Source organism: Myotis daubentonii, chromosome 20, assembly GCF_963259705.1.
Source record: "Myotis daubentonii chromosome 20, mMyoDau2.1, whole genome shotgun sequence".
Taxonomy (NCBI): Eukaryota; Metazoa; Chordata; class Mammalia; order Chiroptera; family Vespertilionidae; genus Myotis; species Myotis daubentonii.
In genome coordinates this window covers 11,702,925-11,724,816 of record NC_081859.1, presented here as the reverse complement: position 1 = coordinate 11,724,816, position 21,892 = coordinate 11,702,925, and the positions used below count along the sequence as shown (strand labels likewise).

Sequence of the window (21,892 nt, the reverse complement as noted above, 5' to 3'; positions counted from 1 at the left end):
TCTTAGAAATTTTCAGAAAAAATTTATGGGAATTCAGATAGAAATTTCTGCAAATTGGCACTGAAAAAAAAAGGTTTATTTGCATAGCTGACTTTTGCTGTCAACTTTCCCCAAAGGCGATTTTGAGTAGATTTTTTCACACACAAAAAAGTCCTGTTTAAAAGTCTTAAGAAAGTGCATTTTGATCATTATATATATGTCATATAATACATAACTTATGTTCAACACCTACATAATCAAATTTAAAAAGAAGACTGGGTTATGCGGGAGAGAAACCAAGATGGCGGCATAGGTTAACGCCGGAGTTTGCTGCTTTGAACAACTACTTCAAAAGTGAAACTAAAACACGGAACGGACATCACCCAGAACCACAGGAACGCTGGCTGAGTGGAAGTCCTACAACTAGGAGGAAAGAGAAACGCATACGGACACTCAGAGGAGGCGCAGTGCTGAAGTCAAATTCTGAGGTGCGGAGTGCGCGCGCGGAGTGGGCTGGCGGCGGAGGGCGCGGTTGTTGTTTTCAATCGGGAGGGAGTCGCAGACTCTGAGCACCAGATCCGGGCGAGTCTTTAGGGACCCAGGCTCAAACGGGAGAAGTGGACTGTCTGGCTTCGGTCAGAGCGAGTGCAGCTTTCTCTCCGAGCTTTGCAGCGGGTGCTGGGACTCAGAGAGGCAGAGCCCCTGGGGACAGGACTGAGAGCCGCCATAACTGCTCTCTCCGGCCCACCCTGTTGATCCTGTGCGACCCGCCCCGCCCAAGCCCAGCGCAGAACCATTTGCCGGATAGCCTCAGGCAAAGGCTAGATTAGCACCTCCCTAGAGGACAGAAGTTCTCTCACTGCTGACACAGCTGATTCTCATAGCCACTTGGCCTGGAGGTCAAACCCTCCCTGGAATTAGCTACAACAATCAAGATTTAACTATAAGACTGCGAACAAAGACCACTAGGGGGTGCACCAAGGAAGCATAACAAAATGCGGAGACAAAGAAACAGGACAAAATTGTCAATGGAAGAAATAGAGTTCAGAACCACACTTTTAAGGTCTCTCAAGAACTGTTTAGAAGCTGCTGATAAACTTAATGAGATCTACACGAAAACTAATAAGACCCTCGATCTTATATTGGGGAACCAACTAGAAATTAAGCACACACGGACTGAAATAACGAATATTATACAGACGCCCGACAGCAGACCAGAGGAGCGCAAGAATCAAGTCAATGATTTGAAATGCGAGGAAGCAAAAAACATCCAACCGGAAAAGCAAAATGAAAAAAGAATCCAAAAATGCGAGGATAGTGTAAGGAGCCTCTGGGACAGCTTCAAGCGTACCAACATCAGAATTATAGGGGTGCCAGAAGATGAGAGAGAGCAAGATATTGAAAACCTATTTGAAGAAATAATGACAGAAAACTTCCCCCACCTGGTGAAAGAAATGGACTTACAGGTCCAAGAAGCGCGGAGAACCCCAAACAAAAGGAATCCAAAGAGGACCACACCAAGACACATCATCATTAAAATGCCAAGAGCAAAAGATAAAGAGAGAATCTTAAAAACAGCAAGAGAAAGAAACTCAGTTACCTACAAGGGAATACCCATACGACTGTCAGCTGATTTCTCAACAGAAACTTTGCAGGCCAGAAGGGAGTGGCAAGAAATATTCAAAGTGATGAATAGCAAGAACCTACAACCAAGATTACTTTATCCAGCAAAGCTATCATTCAGAATTGAAGGTCAGATAAAGAGCTTCACAGATAAGGAAAAGCTAAAGGAGTTCATCACCACCAAACCAGGATTATATGAAATGCTGAAAGGTATCCTTTAAGAAGAGGAAGAGGAAGAAAAAGGTAAAGATACAAATTATGAACAACAAATATGCATCTATCAACAAGTGAATCTAAGAATCAAGTGAATAAATAATCTGATGAACAGAATGAACTGTTGATTATAATAGAATCAGGGACATAGAAAGGGAATGGACTGACTATTCTTGGGGGGGAAAGGGGTGTGGGAGATGTGGGAAGAGACTGGACAAAAATCGTGCACCTATGGATGAGGACAGTGGATGGGGAGTGAGGGCGGAGGGTGGGGTGGGAACTGGGAGGAGGGGAGTTATGGGGGGGAAAAAAAAGGAACAAATGTAATAATCTGAACAATAAAGATTTAATCAAAAAAAAAAAAAAAAAAAAGAAAGTGCATTTTGATTAAATCCAGTAGTTTGGGTCCTATAATTGAAACCACATATATTTTAAATAAATACTTATACACAATAGTATGTAAAGAGGCACTGTAAGGCCAGTGTTATCAAAACCTTATCTTCATCTTATTCAAATATAACAGCCTTAGAATCACTAAAAGTCTTAGAATTTATAAGGCATATGATAATCTTAAAATTCTTACTTCTTTAAAGAAATAGAAAGACGATTATTGGAAGTGCATAGACTTTATTTGGTACTTCTAGCAACATCTACAATGATACAACTGACCAGCAACAGCTTGCATAGCGCCCACCTGCTCCGTGTCTAAGATGATTTTTTCAATATGGTATTTTGCAAAGATAGAAAGTCAGGATTTCACAGTATGGGTGAAATCTGTTTTATCATGAAATAAATTTAATACATTAGTATTTCTCCCATTTTCTATCAGAAAACAGCAAAATTACATTGTTAGGTATTTTACTTACACTGAAAACTTGGAAGACTCAACAAAGCATCAGTGAGTTTATCAACAGACCTAGGACGCCCCCCATCCCCACCTCCTTCTGGGTCCCTGTTCTTTAAAATGACACTTGTTATAAATTGAAATTATATACTTTTAAGCACCAGCTTGACAATTTAAAGTTTTCTTTCAGTTTTATAAAAGATTCCTGCTTTGAAAGGCAAAGTGAATGTAAAAATGTGAATGTAATCAAATAAATCACAATAGTCGTAATGTTTTTACAGCTACATTCACTCATTTCATTTTGAATGAAATTTGCTTGTAGGCTTGAAACAAAATATTTTTCTTTTGTCTTGAAAAAATCCCCTTAAAAATTAACCATTTTTTTTGGAACTGTATAACTGTTTTTTTATTTAGTGTTTAAAATACGGTATGCAAATTGGTCCTTAGAGATGTTACATAAAGTCCAGCTTCCTGGATAATTTGTTATATAAAACAATAAAAAACCCCAAACTACCACAAAATAGTACTGATGTTAACAGTCACGTATGTAGTAACACACCAGTGCCCCAGATTATCCTGTTCACGAGTGCTTCCACTACAAATGTACGACCAGGGTTGAAAACTTGATAGTTAAATTCCCATTCAGTATGTAAGAGTGGAAACTCTCAAAGACCCTGCGAGTTCTGTATTTCGGAAACACCAACACTATTAAGGCACCACTTACTGAACAGACCCATGGAAAGGAACCAGTATGCCTGTGTTAGAGAGCTAGTCAGTCATGTTGTAAGGCAGTCAAAAGGATCATGTTTTTCACTTTAAGGCTCTTGTACCCTTAACTTTTATTCTGTGCAGGCATTGGTCAGTGTAATTTAAATATTCCTTAAGTGGTCAATCACGGAAATCAAAGCCTTTATATAAAGCACATGCACATTTAGAACTAGGTAATGCCCCTCCCCCAACCAGTTAAAGAAAGCTCTTATATATATCTCATCCCTTTGGACAACTTCTTATCAGAAGCTGGCAATAAAAGGAATAGAAGTCAAAGGCTCTATAAAAGTTATGTCAAGTCACGCCATACCAAATAGTCCATATTTAGAATAGTGCAACAAAATAATTTTTTCCTGGCTATTCATCAAATACATGTATTTAAATTTTAATTTGGCTGGTATGGATTCTAAACAGTTTACATTGCAAATAAAGCCTAACAAGTAATTTAAACAAAAGTTTCCATTCAGTGTTTGTATTGATACAATATCCATCACTTATGTGGTGATAGTAATAAAATAGCAAGCCTTTAACCTCAGTCACTATCCTTAATAATCCAAGTGTTCATTAAGCGAAACCAGCAGCACCATAGCTACCTACTATTTCTTTTGTGCAAGCAGATTCTGATAATTTCTAAAACCACTAAAAGTTAAATATATTTTAAAATTAAATATCGTCACGTATTTCTACAATTAGTATGACTCATGGTGGTGCTGAATAGAAGCAAAGGAAAATCACTTTTGGTTCAGAAATAGCTTTTGTGTATTTTCATTGTATTTACAAAATTAATTCTCATTGAAAATTATCAACTTAATTTCAGTAATAGAATTTTGTAATATAACTACTCTAGCTTATGCTTCTTTTTACCAATTTCCGATATAATTTGGCATTTTCAGGGTTTAGGGAAATGTGCATTTATTATAATTTTATTCAGAATTTATGCTAAACTATATTAGTTTTTTCACAAAAAACATTACTGCAGGATTATTTTTAAAATTATCTTTATAATAAGTTTTTAAAAATAAAGCTCACTAATTTTAAAAAAGGGTTTAAGGTAAATACATGCCATTTAGAAAACTTTGCTACAAGCTTAGTGAAGTGCTTAGACTAAAGATTTTGACAGTGGTCTCTATAATTATGCAAATATAAAGATTGAAACATACTATTTTCTGAAAGAGTATTCAGTTACTTATTTTTCGAAGAGTGCAAATATCTAATACAAAATGTATACAACATAACTTGATTTGGGGAGACTATATCAATATATTGTTCCAAGAGGCCTATCATTAATTTGAAAAAAAATATGGCCTGGATTGTGTGGCTTAGTGGTTGAGTATCCCATAAACAAAAAGGCCAGGGTTCGATTCCTGGTCAGGGCACATGCTTGGGTTGCGGGCTCCATCCCCAATGGGGGAGTGTGCAGGAGGCAGCCCATCAATGATTCTCTTTCATCATTGATGTTTCCATCTCTCTCTCCCCTCTCCCTTCCTCTCTGAAACTAATAAAAAATATTTTTAAAAAAAGAAAAAAATGATCTTAAATCTATTTACAACACAATCTGCAAAAGATTCTTCCCAAATCTAAATGCATGTGATTTTTCTACCATTCATTTTATTACCCAGATAGAGCAAGACTAGAAAAAAAAAATGACCAAAATGTCAGGAGTTTTATAAGAAAAAGAGTTATAACATGTAGTCTTCCAACAAAGAGATTAGCTAGTATCAGGGAAATAGTAAAGAAAATCCATACATTAAATGCAACTAATTCATAGCTTACCTTATCTTTTTTTCCTAATTGTTCCTTGAGCATGTTTACATTGAGGCTACATGGCATTCTCTAGAGCAGCGGTTCTCAACCTGTGGGTCGCGACCTCTTTGGGGGTTGAACAACCCTTTCACAGGGGTTGCCTAAGACCATCGGAAAACACATATATAATTACATATTGTTTTTGTGATTAATCAATATGCTTTAATTATGTTCAATTTGTAACAATGAAAATACATCCTGCATATCAGATGTTTACATTACGATTCATCACAGTAGCAAAATTAGTTATGAAGTAGCAACAAAAATAATGTTATGGTTGGGGTCACCACAACATGAGGAACTGTATTAAAGGGTTGCGGCATTAGGAAGGTGAGAACCACTGCTCTAGAGGATACTGCCTTAACTTAGTTCAAACCTGTGGCATACAAGAGTAGAATTTTTCATTTTTGCTTATGGTACTTACTATAAGACTATTACTTCTCAAGAAATTTGTACTTGTGGTGCAGTGTCTTTAGGTACAGTATCTCAGTGGGTGATCCTGATTTTATCATTAAGATATGGCTTTGTGCTTTGAATGATGCTCCTCACTTGTCAGATCAACTTTATTCAGAGATTCTGCCTTAAAATTTCCAAAATAATTTTTTGCGAAATCTCAGAAAATGAGAGGGGAAAAAGCCTCATAAAACGGTATTATATCATTTGTAATGTCCCGATTTATTTTTATTTTTAAAATTCTTTACTAGTTAAGGTATTACAAATGTGTCCTGATCCCCCCCCATTAAAAGATGTTTGTAGCATCTCCTCATTTGGAGTTAGAGCTTGTTTTTCTAGGTCCATCTATGGGGGGAGAGGGGAGTTGTTTGACTTGGTATATTCCTTCTTTCTCTTGATCAGAGAATAATGAAAGTTTTTCTTCCACATTTTCCCACTCAGAAGTTAAAGAGCCTATTAAGCGATTTCCCGTGACCATTTTGTTTCAAAATACATATCCTATTAAGTTCTAATTTGTATTGTAAGCCCTCATCCTAACTTAAACTTTTATATAGATATTAATTTTCCTATGATCTAAGCATCAGATGTTACTCTGTAAAAATAGCAAAACTGAATCACACAGGTTAAATTGGGCGCTACAGCACACAGTGAAAGCTTCCAGAGGTAACACCGAATCCCATTCCTGAGTATCTTCCTCAACAATATACCTACAAAAGTTACTAAATAACATATGACAGTTAATAGAATTTCCAAGAAATATCAACTAATAAGGATAGGACTTTAGCAATAGTTTTTGTTTTACTAATTACAAATTTATCCTGAAAATATTTATATATATTTTCTAGGAAATGAAGTTTATTAACTTTATCACTTGAGTACATTTTAATCACGAGGTAGTTTTTTTATTTTCCTATAGGAGTGTATTATATAGCAACATAGGTTATTAAAAGCATTGTGCTTGAGGATTACTATGAACAGAAATACATGTTTATAATTTGGTTTTCTATTCTTCAGCAATTATATACATTATTTCCTAATACCTAAAAGATAAAAGTCTTGAATAATTCTATTTTCACCCCTATTCTTGTCAGTTTTCCTATTTTGTGGGGATGTGAATACTGAAATGAAGATTTCTAGATCTAGTGCTCCAAAGCCACCCTTTCTTCAACCCCAGTTCCCTAAACTAAATTAAAAAAAAAAAAAATCATCTTTTTACGTTTCTAAGGTTTGGTCCCGCTCTAAAAGTCCAGGATTTGAAAATAAACTTACTTTCTGTGGTGGTTTTTTTCTGTTTTTGTTTCTTTTCCTTCTTTCTTAAATTGTTCCCTAATCCATTTAATTCAACTTACAAGATATTTCTAATATTACTTCTCTGATGGATTTCACATCAGCTCATGAACAGATCTGTCTAAAAACACTATAGGAATAGTATGTAACTGAAAGGAATACACTTTTATGCTACATTTAATTTCAATTAGGAATAAAATGATTATTTTATGATTTTTTAAATTAGGATTGGGTGTACTTAAAAAATGATGGGACACAATTCTATTAGGTTCTTTAAATGTCAAATTCAACCTGAACATAAAAGCTAGTATGTTAAATCCAATGTGTGACAGAGGATTAAGACAAAATGATATCAGAAGCAATGTGGTTTTTTTTGGTGTGAGGATGCTACTAGTTTTGCTGACTAAAAAAATCTCAGGTAAATCACAACATTACTGTAAGTTGCCTTGAAGCCTACACATCAGAGCTAGTATTATACGTCAAATACATGTGAAAGAAACATTTTCTTGTCACTCCTAGAGCCCAAATCTTATTGTCCTAAAACAGGACAATATCAACACAAGTTCTAACTCTACTAAAGTCCCCTAACTCCCGAACAAAATCTCTAAACCCCAAGCACACGAAATGCTACAATGAACATATACTAGTCTGTCTTTCTACATGTGATGAGTTTATAAAAACCCCCCATAAGTCCTCTATTATTACTTAAATACATAAAAATTGAAGTTTTATGGGTAAGCATAGACAACCATGTAATTATAAGGAAAGGTATTGGCATTTAAATAAGTTAAACCTCCCCACAAAGAAGAGGTATTAGCTCAAGAAAATAATGCACTTTAGTGTAATGAAAAGAAGTTTAATATACACAATAAAATAGAAAAAAGTACTTTCTTACAAACTGGTTAGTGATAATATGCTACTCAAAAATTGCCTTTCAAACCTGAAAGACCTAGCTTGCTTTATTGTTTTAATTTTACTCTACCAAGAAAGAATGTTTTGTCACAATGAATAACGAACAAAGAAATAGGCCACCGACATGCTTACAATTAGAACCCATGTACAATTGGCTAAAAAAGTTAAAAATTAGGACAGTTTTGATTTTACAGTTAGGAAAAAGTGAATCCAATTATACTTGAGATTTGTCATTTTCAGATTATGAGTGGGGGAGTTAAATGCTTGAACCATTTTATGTTGTTTCCATTTAAAAGCATGAATAAAAAAGAAAGTATGACTTAGTGTAGTTATGTTGTTACAACTCGGAGGAAACTGTTAAGTCACACCTTCCACTCACAGCAGTAAAACATACCAGAACACAACACCTCAGACTTCCTCAGGCAACACAAGCGTTAGCGTCCCCAGCCAAGGGTGGCCTTTCTGTTGTGTTTCTGGTTAATGGTAATAATTCTCTAAGTTTAAATAAAACATGAGACAAAATCTGTTTTTTACCGAATAAGAAAGCTATTTACGGGACCTTAGAAAACGCTTAAAGGAATCTGTAAAACTCATTACTTATCCCTTGGTCGTGGCTGCTGTTTCACAGATGAGCTTTATATGCCATCACAGTTAATGGTCCAGTGCATTTCAGAGTCGATGGACATTATCAAAGCTGTCCTTTCCCAATGAAAACATTTAAGAAAACTTTAAGCACTTTCCAAACAAGCGACATGATATGGAACTACTACTTACAAATTTGGCTCTTACTTCGTTTAAATACAAATGTGATTATTTACCAAAGCAAACCTGTGGGACTATGTTACAGTGTCTACCAGCTCTCTATCGGAGCTACAGTGAATTCCGAAGCTACTTCCCAGGAGTTAGGTTGATAGATAGAGTGAACTTTGGGCTTATCTTATTTTCCCTTTTTTTGGTTAGGTAAACTTTCCATTATACACATACTATGCCATCATCTTATCTTTCACTGCATTAAGATTAGCTGGGAAGTAGCTGCGTATTTTTAGCGAGATCACTAATCGTGCTGGTGCTTATGGTTAGATCATATCCAATGTGAAATTGCGAATTACGTCCAGTGCTCCAGTGTCAAAGCCACACATATCCAACATGCCTCTGTCCTCTGGGTCTGCAATGGTGAAACCATTTGATGTCATTCCACAAACAATCAACTTAGCTGGAATGTTCATTTTCTGTAGGTAAAGATCAAAATACACATTAAAAAAAATTGTATAAAAGCAAAAAACCTCCAAAATTAACACTTATCAGATTTCCATTACGTTCTTTTTTCACCCTCTCTACATAAAATCTGTCAATCTTTCAAGGCTTGACTGTGATCTTCAAACTAGACAATAAAATTTTGTCAACAATCTGTCTGAAATTCCTGCTTCTCTGTTCTACGTTACTTGTTCTGTGGGTCACAGAGCACCTTCCTGAGCAACTTGGGGACTCTGTACTTATCCAACCTGTCAGGATATTCAGGGGTGAGGCCATTTTTACCAACGTATTAAATACTGGACAGTGTTGTGTGTGGAGGTGGACTTAATATAAGGAGGTATTTCACCAGGATTATTAACTTTGCTAATTATAATATATACTTTTTACATGAATTTGTCTCTACAGCTATGGCTTGTTAAAGTAGTTGAGTTTCTGAGATAAAACAACCATCAGTCAGTGTCAGAAACTGTAATGGGCCGAAACCGGTTTGGCTCAGTGGATAGAGCGTCGGCCTGCGGACTGGAAGGTCCCAGGTTCGATTCTGGTCAAGGGCATGTACCTGGGTTGCGGGCATATCCCCAGTGGGAGATGTGCAGGAGGCAGCTGATCGATGTTTCTCTCTCATCGATGTTTCTAACTCTCTATCGCTCTCCCTTCCTCTCTGTAAAAAATCAATAAAATAAAAAATAAAAAAAAAAAAAAAAAAAAAAAGAAACTGTAATGGGCTCTTAAGGAATTTACCTAGTGTATTTATTGGGACAACCCTAAAGGTAAGCATGTATCAGAGTTCAATAATATGCTCAGGTCCACAGTCAGTAAGAGAACGACCAGGACTCAGAACCCAGGCTATCCTGACTCCAAATTCTGTTCTCTCACTTGTTGGTCTCCAACCTAAGGGCTTATAAAGCATAATCCCAACAGAGTTTCTGATTCAGCAGGTCTCCCACAGGGTCCCAGGATTTGCATTTGTAACATGGTGTTAGGTAGTGGTGGTAGGGAAACCACGCTTTGAGACCCACTGCTCTTCATCGAGTTTTATTTCTACTGCCAGTCACACTAGCTACACTTTAAGAGCTCAACAGCCCACGTGATTAGCAGCTACCATGTGGATATAGAACATTTCACTCATTTCAGAAAGCACAATTGGAGAGCACAGATTAGAACCCAGAAATATCCATGTAACTTAAATCATAGACTATAGCTTTGATTTAACTTTATGTAGTCCTTTAACAAAAAACATAAATGACACCTTAATATTTCAAGGAACACACTGAAATACTAAAAAATACCACTGATAAAGGATATTCTTAGTAATGTATAGAATTGGAACTGGTGGAAATATATAGGTGTAGCCAATACTTTTCAAGTACTGCTGAGTCTATACATTCATAGCTTGTTTTTGGAAAAGCAGAGTGAATGTTTGAGAACTGAGACTTTTATGGGGTGAGAGTATCAGACTTTGTGTTACCTTCCGATACTGCCTCAGAGCGACAGCAGGGTGGACGTTTCCAGCAAAGGTCTCGTTATCCGTGAACACAATGAAGACATCAGCAGCTGTATTTGTCTTTTGTGCCCAGATCATTGGAAGAGAGCAATCAGTTCCACCTGCTGGGATCTAACTCAGAACAAAAAATGAGTAAGAATAAAAGACAGTTTCCATAATCTTCTATATATATAAAAGGCTAAGCTGACTCGCGCATGCATAATACATATAAAGCTCTCGCTGGCGCCAATCACACACACACAGTTTTGAACTGTCATTGTCGATCGTGAATTTGGTTGACACTTCTATTACAGAGAAAGGGCAAGTAGTGATATTAAAATATTTCTTCTAATTAATTTCCCTTCAGTGTTTACAAATCCATGCACCAGGACACTAGTGAAATAATGAAATACTTAAAAGTACTATTTTTTACATTATCATTGTATTTTGAGCCAATACATAGACCTTCCCAAAGCCTATATATTTATTTCATGCTCATGAAAAAATTGAGATGAAACAATTTGTTCTCACAAATGCATCAATATCACGCACGACAGGAATAACAATGATTACACAGTATAAACTAATAAAATAGTTTGTTACCTGACTCATCGCCATTAAAACCTGCTGTAAACTCATATCTGTAGTTACTGGACATCGAACCATCTCATCTGAAAAAGCAACTACGTGAGACTCTTTTTCTGTTCGTGAGACAACCTGAAAAATTCAATGGTAGTAATTTTCAGGAGATTTGGGAGAAATAAACACATACTTGAAGTTCATAAAACGTCACCTTTAAAGGAAACACACTATGATGCCTATTTTAAACTCCTTTTCACAACAACCCTCTGAAGCAGATAGAATATATTCTTTTCATTTTATTAAATAGGAATACAGCCACAGAGGAGGAATTAAGAAGCTCATCCATGATTCATTTAACAGCTATCTAGTGACAGGCAGGTGGAAACCGAAGTCTCCTGACTACTATTAACCAGTTTCTGATCTTTGCACTTCTATATGTATTAACAGTTTCCTAAACATTGTCTACTTCCTCAAACATATTATATCCGGGGGACCTGAGGCTATGCCCCCCACCCAGCAGGGCTTGATGGGGAACCTGAGGCTGCGCCCCAACCAGCAGGGCTTGACAGAGGTGGGACCAGCCAGGTCTGGATCTTGCCCAATGGGGGTGGGGCCAACTGGGTCTGGGTCTCATGTGATTTCAAGGTGCAGGCAGGTGGGCAGGGACTTGACTCTGGGTCCTGTGGCGTGCCCCAGACTCTGACAGGAGGAAGATTTTCATATACATTTTACTAATTTTCTTTCATCTCTGACACTTCTATTACAGAGAAAGGGCACATAGCAATATTAAAATATCTCCTCTAATTAATCTCCTTTTAATGTGCACGAATTTTGTGCACCAGGCCACTAAGTATGAAATAAAACTGTCAAATATGTCAAACTGACAAAAAGAAGTGGAAACCTAATCCTTGAGCCTATTTATTTAGGTCTACAGTTCTGCCCCACAGCAAACATGTTCTTAGGGTGGCAGACACGGTGAATTGCCTCAGTGTTCTCACCATGCACATCGCAGCGGCAACGGTGCTGGCGTTGAGGACACTACCCAAAACTCTCTGGTTCATAGAAGCACTGACATCAACAGCCAGCAAGAAACGCTTTCCGGTTGGCTCAACTGTCTATAGAGAGAAAACAAATGAGATAATCATTAAAATTAATCATAGAAATTCTAAGATTAAATTTTAAATCATTAAGTACATTCACAATGTTATGTAACCACCATTTCCAAAACTTTTTCGTTATTTCAAACAAAATCTGTACCTACTAAATAACTCCCCATTCCTCCCTCCCTCTAGCCCCTGACCACTTCTATTTTACTTTCTGTCTCTATGAATTTACCTAAGTACCTCATTTAAGGTAAATAATATAACACTTGACCTTTTGTGTCTGGTTTATTTCACTTAGCACCATGTTTTCAAAGTTCATCCATGTAGCATGTTTCTATTTCCATTCCCTTTGTAAGGCTGAGTAGCGCCATATTTTGTTTATCCATTCACCTGCTGATGCACACTTGGGCTGTTTTTACCTGAATAATGCTCCTACGAATACTCGTGCACAAATATCTGAGTCCCTTTCAGTTCTTTTGGGTAAATATGTAAATGGTAGAATGGCTGGATGGTATGGCAATTCAACTTTTAACTTTTGGAGGAACCAAACTTTTCCACAGGGTTGTACCAGCAATAGGCTAGTTTCAATTCTTGCTTGTTATTTCTGCCTTTTGATACGAGCCGCCCAACAAGTGTGAGGTGGTATCTCATTGTGGTTTTCAGCTGCATTCCCCCAATGACGCATGATGCCGACCATCTTTTTATGTGCTTATTGGCCATCTGTGTATCTGGAGAAATGTCTATTCGAGTACTCTATTTTTGAACTGGGTTCTTTGTATTTTTACTGTTGAGTTGTCTTTGTTTCTATACATTCTGAACATCAAAACAATATCAGATATATGACCTACAAATACTTTCCCCTATTCTGTAGGTTATCTTTTCACTCCCTTGCTAGTATCCTTTGATGCACAAAAGATTTATGTTTTGATGGAAGTTCAATTATCTTTTTCTTTTGTTGCCCATGCTTTTGGTGTCATATCTAGGAAACTATTACCAAGTCCAATATTATGAAGCATTTACTGGTGTGTTGTTTTTTTTAAGAAGTTTGTATTTTATAGTTTTAGCACTTAAATATAGGTCTGATCCACTTTAATTTGTTTTTAAAAATATATTTTATTGATTTTCCACAGAGAGGGAGGGAGAGGCATAGAGAGTTAGAAACATTGATGCGAGAGAAGCATCGATCAACTGCCTCCCATACACTCCTTACTGGGGATGTGCCCTTCAGTCCACAGGCCGACGCTCCATCCACTGAGCCAAACCAGTCAGGGCCACTTTAATTTCTTTATATGGTATAAAGTAACAGTTCCATTTTATTCTTTTGCATGTGGATATCAAGTTTTCCCATCACCATTTATATACTATTCCCCATTGAACTGTTTTGATACTTGTGTCAAAAATCAATAGACCATGTAAACTACACTATAAAGAATACAGTAATAATGTCATAATTATGTATGGTGTTAGAAGGGTACTAGACTTAGGATGAGCACTTTGTAAGGTATATTACATGTCTAATTATGTTGTACACCTCAAACTAATATAGTGTATGTAAACTGTATTAAGAAATATACTAATTTTAAAAAAGAAAAAATCGATTGGCCATAATGTGAGTTTATTTCTTGGCTCTGTTTTCTATTTCACTGGTCTTTATCACTGTCTTAATGTGTATCACTGTTGTGATTACTACATCTTTGCAGTAAATTTTGAAATCTGTAGTTTCCAAGTATAAGTCTTCAAACTGTGTTCTTCTTTTAGAAGATTGGTTGTGCTATTTGGAGGTTCCCTTAAAGACCACATAAATTTTAGAACAGGTTTTTCTATTTCTGTAAAACATGCCATAAGGATTGCATGGAATATGTAGATTGCTTTGGGTAGTACTGTCATCTTACTAATATTAAGTCCTTCAAACTATAAACATAAAATGTCTTACCATTTATGTTGTTTCATTCAGCAATATTTTGTAGTATTCAGTGTACAAGTCTTACACCTCCACAGTTAAATTTATCCCTACGTGTTTTATTCGTTTCGATGCTACTGTAAATGGACATGTTTTCTTAGCCTTTGGATACTACTGATTTTTGCCTACGGGTTTTGTATCCTGCAACTTTGCTGATTTTGTTAGCTCTAGTAGTTTCTTATGAATTATTTAAGGCTTTTTTACATTTAAGATCGTGTCACCTGAGAACAGAGATAATTTTTATTGATTTCTAATTTGGATGTTTTGTTTTTTCTTGCCTAACTTTTAGAATTTTCAGTCCTTTGTGGAACTGAAATGGAAAAGTGGACATTCTTCTCACAGGAACAAATGAGTAATCAAAATATTTAAACAATTAATATCTTTAAAATGTGTTTTTACACAAGATACCAAGTCCTACCTAACTGTGTCATTTGTTTTAAAACAAAAATCAAAACATCACCTTAAATGTTTTGTAAAAAGCAGCATCCAAAGCTTTCAAAATGTCTTCGTCGGGACGCCACTTCAGTTTTCCTCTGAGCCCATGCCCCGTTTTGTAAGTCTCCAACGCGATTAAAACATGAAATGGATGTACACGAGCCTGGAAACAAGATGAAGACAGAGAGTAAGTGAAACTTCAAATGAAAAGAGCAAAACAGGACATATTAATCTTAGCTTTCAGAGTCAAAATGCAACTTGGTATGATAAAGCTCAGAACACCTAAAACATATGCTGATGGCATTTCCAAAATTTAGGAGCAACCTTTCCAATCAGTAGTAGCTAATAAAGGGAACGCTTACCTTTTTCAATAGTTTCTCATTACAGAGTTTTTCACATACTAAAGATACTTCTGAATTTCTTGGTTCAAGCACTGAGTTAGCAGTCATCTTTCCTAGATTTCTTAGTAATGCAGTTAGAGGCATTTCTTGTAACAAAGCCTTCCATACCTATTGCAATAACAGGCAGAAACACAGAAAATGATGAATCAGTAAAACATACCTGTACCAATAATAACAATATATTCTCTAAGACTTTCTTTGGGGGTCCAGATCAATTTCAAAGTAAAAATTTGTGCAAAATGGTCAAAGTCTTAGCAAATAAACTAACTTGTTCTTGAACACTATTGAATGCAACTACCTGTAGGCACTGTTAGGTGTTTTTCTTTAATGAATATATAGGTACCCACAGTTTATCTTTTTCTTTTTTTAAAATATATATTTTATTGATTTTTTACAGAGAGGATGGGAGAGGGATAGAGAGTTTGAAACATCGATGAGAGAGAAACATCGATCAGCTGCCTCTTGCACACCCCCTCTTGGGGTTGTGCCCACAACCAAGGTACATGCCGTTGACCGGAATCGAACCTGGGACCATTCAGTCCGCAGGCCGACGCTCTATCCACGGAGCCAAACCGGTTAGGGCTATCTTTTTCATACATACCATACATCACTGTTTAACCACATGATGTAACGTAGTACACTTTACTTACCTCTCTAGACTTCAAGTGATTTGTCAGAAGTTGTTCCCTAACCAACCTGTGCTCTTCTATCAGATGAATGACTTCCAGCTCATCTTTTGTGCGCTTCACCTTCTCCACAGCCTCCAGATACTTTAAGAGTTTTTCAGTCTCCGCAGAAAGTGCTTTTTCTTTATACAACTCCTGGACCTCTTTCCAGCCCTTTGTAATGTATTTGGTCACAATAGCAAGTCCTTTAACAAAATAGAGAATTGAAAAGGCAGGTAGGATGAGTAAGTAAAAGAACATGTTTATGTAAAGGCATTATATGAAAGGCATAAATAGATACCCAGGAATGAACTTCTTTAATCTGTGATGCTGTTATGCATGATATAAAAAACATTTAATCAAACAGTTAATTTTGCTTAGTTGATCACTGCTTCAATAGGAAACTTTGGAGAAAAGAAAAACTCCTAGCCTGGTGTTGCTCAGTGGTTGACCTATGAACCAGGAGGTCAGTTTGATTCCTGGTCAGGGCACATGCCCGGGTTTCGGGCTCAATCCCCAGTGGGGGATGTGCAGGAGGCAGTCAATCAATGATTCTCTCTCATCGAAGTTTCTATCTCTTGCCCCCTCTCCCTTCCTCTCTGAAATCAATTTAAAATATATATGTATATTTAAAAAACTCCTATATCCCCATTAGAGCTTTATTTTTGGAGACATCAGCATTAGAAACTTTGGTAGATAGGGCCAGACTTAGGTCCATAATCTCAGAACACCTCTGAAAAGTACTGATCTATTTCACTTAATTTCATACTCAATTGTCTCTTTTAGCTGATGATTATGCATGTATGAATAGTAGAGATAAGTGGATGTGGACAGGTAGGTAACTTATAATTTTTTAATAGCTGAGAAAGTATTATAGGCTAAATATTAAAAAGAAAGTAATGTTTCCTACTACAATTTCTTTTAATAGTTGAAATGAGCTTTGGATTGGGGAGGGCGAGGAAACTTGGGTTGTAACCTACGCTCTGCCAATAAATGGTGTGATTATTCTAAGCACTACATTCCAGTTCTGCAAAAAGGTGGGGAAAGGAATGGAATTATCAAATTCTAAGGTCTATGGGGGAAAGGTGGGTAAAATGAATAGGCCATGTGATGTAATAAAGTGTGGTTAGGACTGGGGTGAACTAAAGAATATGCCCTGACAAATATTTTAGCTAAGTATTTGCTTAGTACTGCCAAAAAACATATTTTTCAAAAGAAACAAGAACACGGACTTTTGTGTGATGTCTTCTGCTTTATATGATGCTGGGACACACCAGGAGCGTCCACGATCATTTAGTCACCACGAGGGCCACTCCCCCTCCTCCCTTTCTCATAGAGGAAGATGCAGGACTCAGAAAGGTTACGTTACGTGGCTCCAGGACACAAAGCAATGGGCAGAACTGAAATCTGAACCTATGTGAGTGGCTGTCTTTTCAACTTTCACTTCTGGTGTTAAAAAAAAAAGTAAAATTTTGGGCATATTGATTTTTCTGGAAGTTCACACTTTATTCTTGACTGAGATTTTTTATTTCCTTCTAAGAAAGACTAAGTATTTATTGTAGATCCAACTAACTTCTCAAAAACTTCTTCCGACTGACATAGAAAACTGGCCCAAGTTACCATGTTCCCTGGCTGACTGCTTGGAGACAATTAATATCCTGAATTGTTAAGTTCAGAGCACTAGTTCAGGCGGCCTTAGGTTCCATGGAACATGTGTCCTAGGAAGGCAGGGAGGGGGGCAAAATGAGAAGGGGCTACAGAGCCCGGCTATCTGCCACCTACTGGCGAGGGGCATTTTGCTAACGACTTTAACACATCCAGGCTGCTTTCATAGTCTATCATTTGGATGAGTTTTCGTTAGCATGGTGACATTTTAACATGGAGATCTGTCATTTGGTTCTTGATTACTAATGTCTGGATTGCCTGTGGTAGGTGTTTCCAGATTGGCCTTAAACATATTTGAATTAATATGTTTTGAGAACGAAAGGCTATTCCTAGAAATTACACAACTGTCTTATGTCAAATAAATTTGTTCTTTATTCAATATCTGCACCTCTTCTCCCCCAAAAGATGCTATGCTTACCTTCACTGGAGGGTTTAAGATGTGACAATCTCAACAGATCTTTGTGAGACCAGCCATTTCTTTGTTTGTATTTTGTAACTGCCAGAGCGAGGGCCATACCGCCTTTCCCATTGTACCAGTCTGCTATAGCCTTCCGGAGGGCACGGCCCCACATGCCACATTTCATGCTTTCCCTCAGATCTTTCTTAAACTGGATAAACGTGAAGAGATGTGTGGGAATGCGACAAACTTCAGCAACAGCTTTAAATGCCGCCTGCTTTGTGCTTATGTCGGAACACTGGGAACAAATGGCCAGTGCAAAAAGCATGGGCTCCTGCTTGGCGGTTCTGCCTTCTTGACTGAATGACTTGATTTCCTGGATCACTTCACATCCTCTGCCATCTTCAATCAATCGAATTAAAGCTTCGGCATTTTCAAGGCCCAACTTCTGTTCTTTGATATAGTAAGTCCCACCTTCAGAACCAAAACACAAGAAGCGGTGGAGGCGATTCAAGTCAGTGACTTGCCATACATATCCATCTTCAGAATTGGCTATCTGCTTCTCATTCAGGGGTTGCAGTTGGTTCACTGAGTCCTCCATTTTTCTGTCTTTTAGGAAACCTAACAAAAAGCAAAATGTTACTTGCTAGATTGACACAGTAAAATTGTAAGAAGGGAAACACTTCCTAATCTATGCTTATTGAAAACTGCCACGAAGTCTTTTGATATAAAAATATTTTAAAAAATATACGTATTGATTTTAGAGAGGAAGGGAGAGGGAGTTAGAAACATCAATGCTGAAAGAGAATCACTGATTGGCTGCCTCCTGTACGCCCCTACCAGGATTGAGCTCCACAACCCAGGCATGTGCCTTTACTGGGAATTGAACCCTGACTGTGACTTCCTGGTTCGTAGGTCTACACCAGGGGTGGGCAAACTTTTTGACTTGAGGGCCACAATGGGTTCTTAAACTGGACCGGAGGGCCAGAACAAAAGCATGGATGGAGTGTTTGTGTGAACTAATATAAATTCAAAGTAAACATCATTACATAAAAGGGTACGGTCTTTTTTTTTTTAGTTTGCCCACGGCTGGTCTACACTCAGCCACTGAGCCACATCAGCTGGGCATAGAAATACTTAAGCTCAGTAAGTGGTACTATGATAACCAGAAGTAATAACTAAGAAGTCACATTTCTAAGTTATAATTTGTTGCTTCAGAGACTCAGCAGGCAGCTCAGCAAGGGGTCTGGAGTCCCATATGGAGAATCAAAGGGGTAGCGAGGGCAGTTACAGTAGCTGACGGCTAAGAAAGATCTTAGAACCTTTATTCCCTGAATAACTCGGCAGACATTGTTGGTTAAATAACCCATATCTGTTCCTCACCTATCCCAACCCCTGAATACTCAAGTGTTGTAAATCCAGATTAATAATAATAAAAGAGTTAATTCTTCAGTGGGTTGGCCTGATTTATCCAGTGCTCTTAAAGCACACCACTTCAAAGGATTTATACAGCTACAGGTGTATTAAACTTCTAGAAGTTAAACTTTTTGGAAGAAATTAAGCAGATTGCAACAATATTAATAGCATGGCCACAACCTGGAAATTGGTTGTGGATATTTTACACATTCCCTACTTCTCTTTCTTAGTTGCTTAACTTTGGATGCAGTCAGTGGACGCTAGTAACACACAGTATGTAACAGCACTTCTTTCTGCTCGTACTCATTAGAAGTTATAGCACCTTTTAACAGTGCTAATAATATATCACTCCTACCGATTCCTACATAGTCAAGGTTCACACTTGAATTCTTTCCAACGTCTCTTAATCATGTTATTTGAAAATGCTACCTTTCACACCAGAGATCAAACTCATTCTTTTGTAAGAGCTTACTTACACTTATGAAAGAAAGTGTGCAAGACAGCTCATAAAAACCCAATACTGCAAAAACTGGGGCCACACATTCAAAGGACTGTATCACCCAGACTGGGAATGGGCAGGAGTGGATGGAGAGTCAAGCATCCGCCCTGAAGGCGTACACCTTCAGCCTACGGTACAGGCTTAGTACTGCCAGATCCTTTAATTTTTCTCAAAGGCCTAGAAATCTGGATTTTAAAAACGAACTCTTAGGATTAAATTTTAACAACGAAAGTAAAGAAATCCTAACCCCCTTTTCAGATTATTTGCAGGTTGTATCAAGGGCTAAATTTTTGGTCTGGTCTTTCTTCAAGAGACACCATGTGAATGAGGTTAGGTTTCAAATACCTGTAAGTTTCGATTTCATTTATTTGGCACAGAAAACACTCTCAAGTAAACTAATATACAGATGAAAAAAGAGGACAGATGACCACCAACACCTCTGGGTCCTGATGACACTCTGTGTAGGTGTGGCCGCTAAGGCTGTAAGGCTACCCCTGAGCCTTACACATCCTCGATGAGTACAATGAACTGGGCAAAGGGAACTGAGGCCCCAGCTGGAGGGAGGCTCCCAGGGACAAACCTCAAGGAAGTTCCAGTTAAAAAAAAAAATCAAACAACACTTGATACAAAGTTTTGCTTCTATTCCACATTATACCCATCTTATCTTAATATAAAAGCTATTCTGTTGTTCTGGTAAAATTTACCGTTTTACTTTGTGGCTTCACATAGGGCAACGCTCACTAACTCCAGGTCACCTGTTTGATTAGCAAAGAACCAGAGTCTTATGCACTAAAACATCCCCCCCCCCCCCCCCCAAGCTAAAGGCCCTTCTTGGAACTCAAGAGGTTTAAGGAATGATGCAGAAATATACTTAAAAAATGTTTCAATTTCAGCTGGCATTCAATATTGTGCACAGCACGGTGGTTAGACAACCGTATACTTTACAAAGCGTCCCCCGATATTTCTACCGCCGCCTAAAACCATACGTAGCTATTGCAGTATCACTGACTATAGTCCCACTGCATAAATAAAATAGACTCCTCAAGACTTTCATCTGAACACGAGCATTCTGCAAGAGCCTGTCGAATGAAGACCATGTGGGGCTTAACTCATCACGGACTCTTTGAGATGAACACCGCACGTCTCTGCAACCCCACTTCCTCCGAGGCGTCCGCCTTGTCTAGTCCAGCGGTTCTCAACCTGGGGGTCGCCTAAGACCACCGGAAAACACATATTGAATACATAATTACATACTGCTTTTGTGATTAATCACTATGTTGTAATTATGTTCAATTTGTTACAATGAAAATACATCCTGCATATCAGATATTTACATTCCGATTCATAACAGTAGCAACATTACAGTTATGAAGTAGCAACGAAAATAATTTTATGGTTGGGGGTCACCACAACATGAGGAACTGTACTAAAGGGTCACGGCATTAGGAAGGTTGAGAACCACTAGTCCATCATCCCCGCGCTCCCACCCGCGACTGCAGGGCACAGCTTCCTCCCCACGAAGAGCTTTCTTCCCGAACCCAGATCCCGGCAACGCCTCTGGGCAAAGGCCGCGGGAGGAGCGGGAGGAGGGGGTGGTGGGAAGGAGGCGGAGGAGGAAGGCGGGCCCTGCGGACGCCGGCCTGCGCGAGCACCCGAAGGGGCCGCCCGGGGGCGCCAGGCCCGGCCGAGTCACAACGTCCCCGCCGCGGTGCCGGGTCCGCTCGGCGGCCTGGGCGGGGCGCGGGGACGGCGATGGCGACGCGTCGGCTCGGACTCGGCCGCGGAGATGCGGGGTGAGGCGCCTGGAGGTCCAGTCGGAGCCCGCGCGCCCTCGGGGTCGCCCGGACCGCACAAAGGGCCCCCGCCGGCCTCCCGCCGTTTCCTCACCTGTGCTCGGCGGCCGGCCCTCCGTCCGCAGCGCGACTGGGCGAGCCCTGCGCCGCACGGGGAAACGAAAAGACGCGGCGGCCTGACGGTGGACGCCTGCTCGGACCGCACGCCGCCGCCGGGCCTCCAAGTCCGGCTCCCGGGAGTGGCCCCGCCCGCTCGTCTGCCCGCCCTCGCTCCGGATTGGCGAGAATCCCGGATGTGGCCTCCTCCGGCGCGCTGAGGCCCCGCCTCTTCCGGTTCCGTTCCGGGTCCTGCGCGGC

The 21,892-nt window shown here is 38.7% G+C and overlaps 1 protein-coding gene across 3 annotated transcripts; it reads right to left on the bottom strand.

Moving 5' to 3' along the window:
• Window positions 1-3,481: 3,481 nt before the first annotated feature.
• On the bottom strand, window positions 3,482-21,778 carry RO60 (Ro60, Y RNA binding protein). Of its 3 annotated transcripts, XM_059677375.1 has the most exons (9): window positions 21,630-21,778; window positions 17,849-18,448; window positions 15,751-15,971; window positions 15,062-15,208; window positions 14,725-14,862; window positions 12,200-12,316; window positions 11,223-11,336; window positions 10,605-10,751; window positions 3,482-9,111 (listed from the first exon to the last, which is right to left on the bottom strand). In XM_059677375.1, the coding sequence occupies exons 2-9, from the start codon at window positions 18,426-18,428 to the stop codon at window positions 8,959-8,961; spliced, it is 1,617 nt and encodes a 538-aa protein (XP_059533358.1). In that variant the 5' UTR covers window positions 18,429-18,448; window positions 21,630-21,778; the 3' UTR covers window positions 3,482-8,958. The 3 variants fall into 3 exon arrangements, with proteins under 3 accessions (XP_059533358.1, XP_059533359.1, XP_059533360.1); XM_059677376.1 differs by lacking the exon at window positions 17,849-18,448 and having other exon boundaries at window positions 7,806-9,111; window positions 21,630-21,765; XM_059677377.1 differs by lacking the exon at window positions 17,849-18,448 and having other exon boundaries at window positions 7,806-9,111; window positions 15,797-15,971; window positions 21,630-21,765.
• Between the last annotated feature and the right edge of the window lie 114 nt (window positions 21,779-21,892).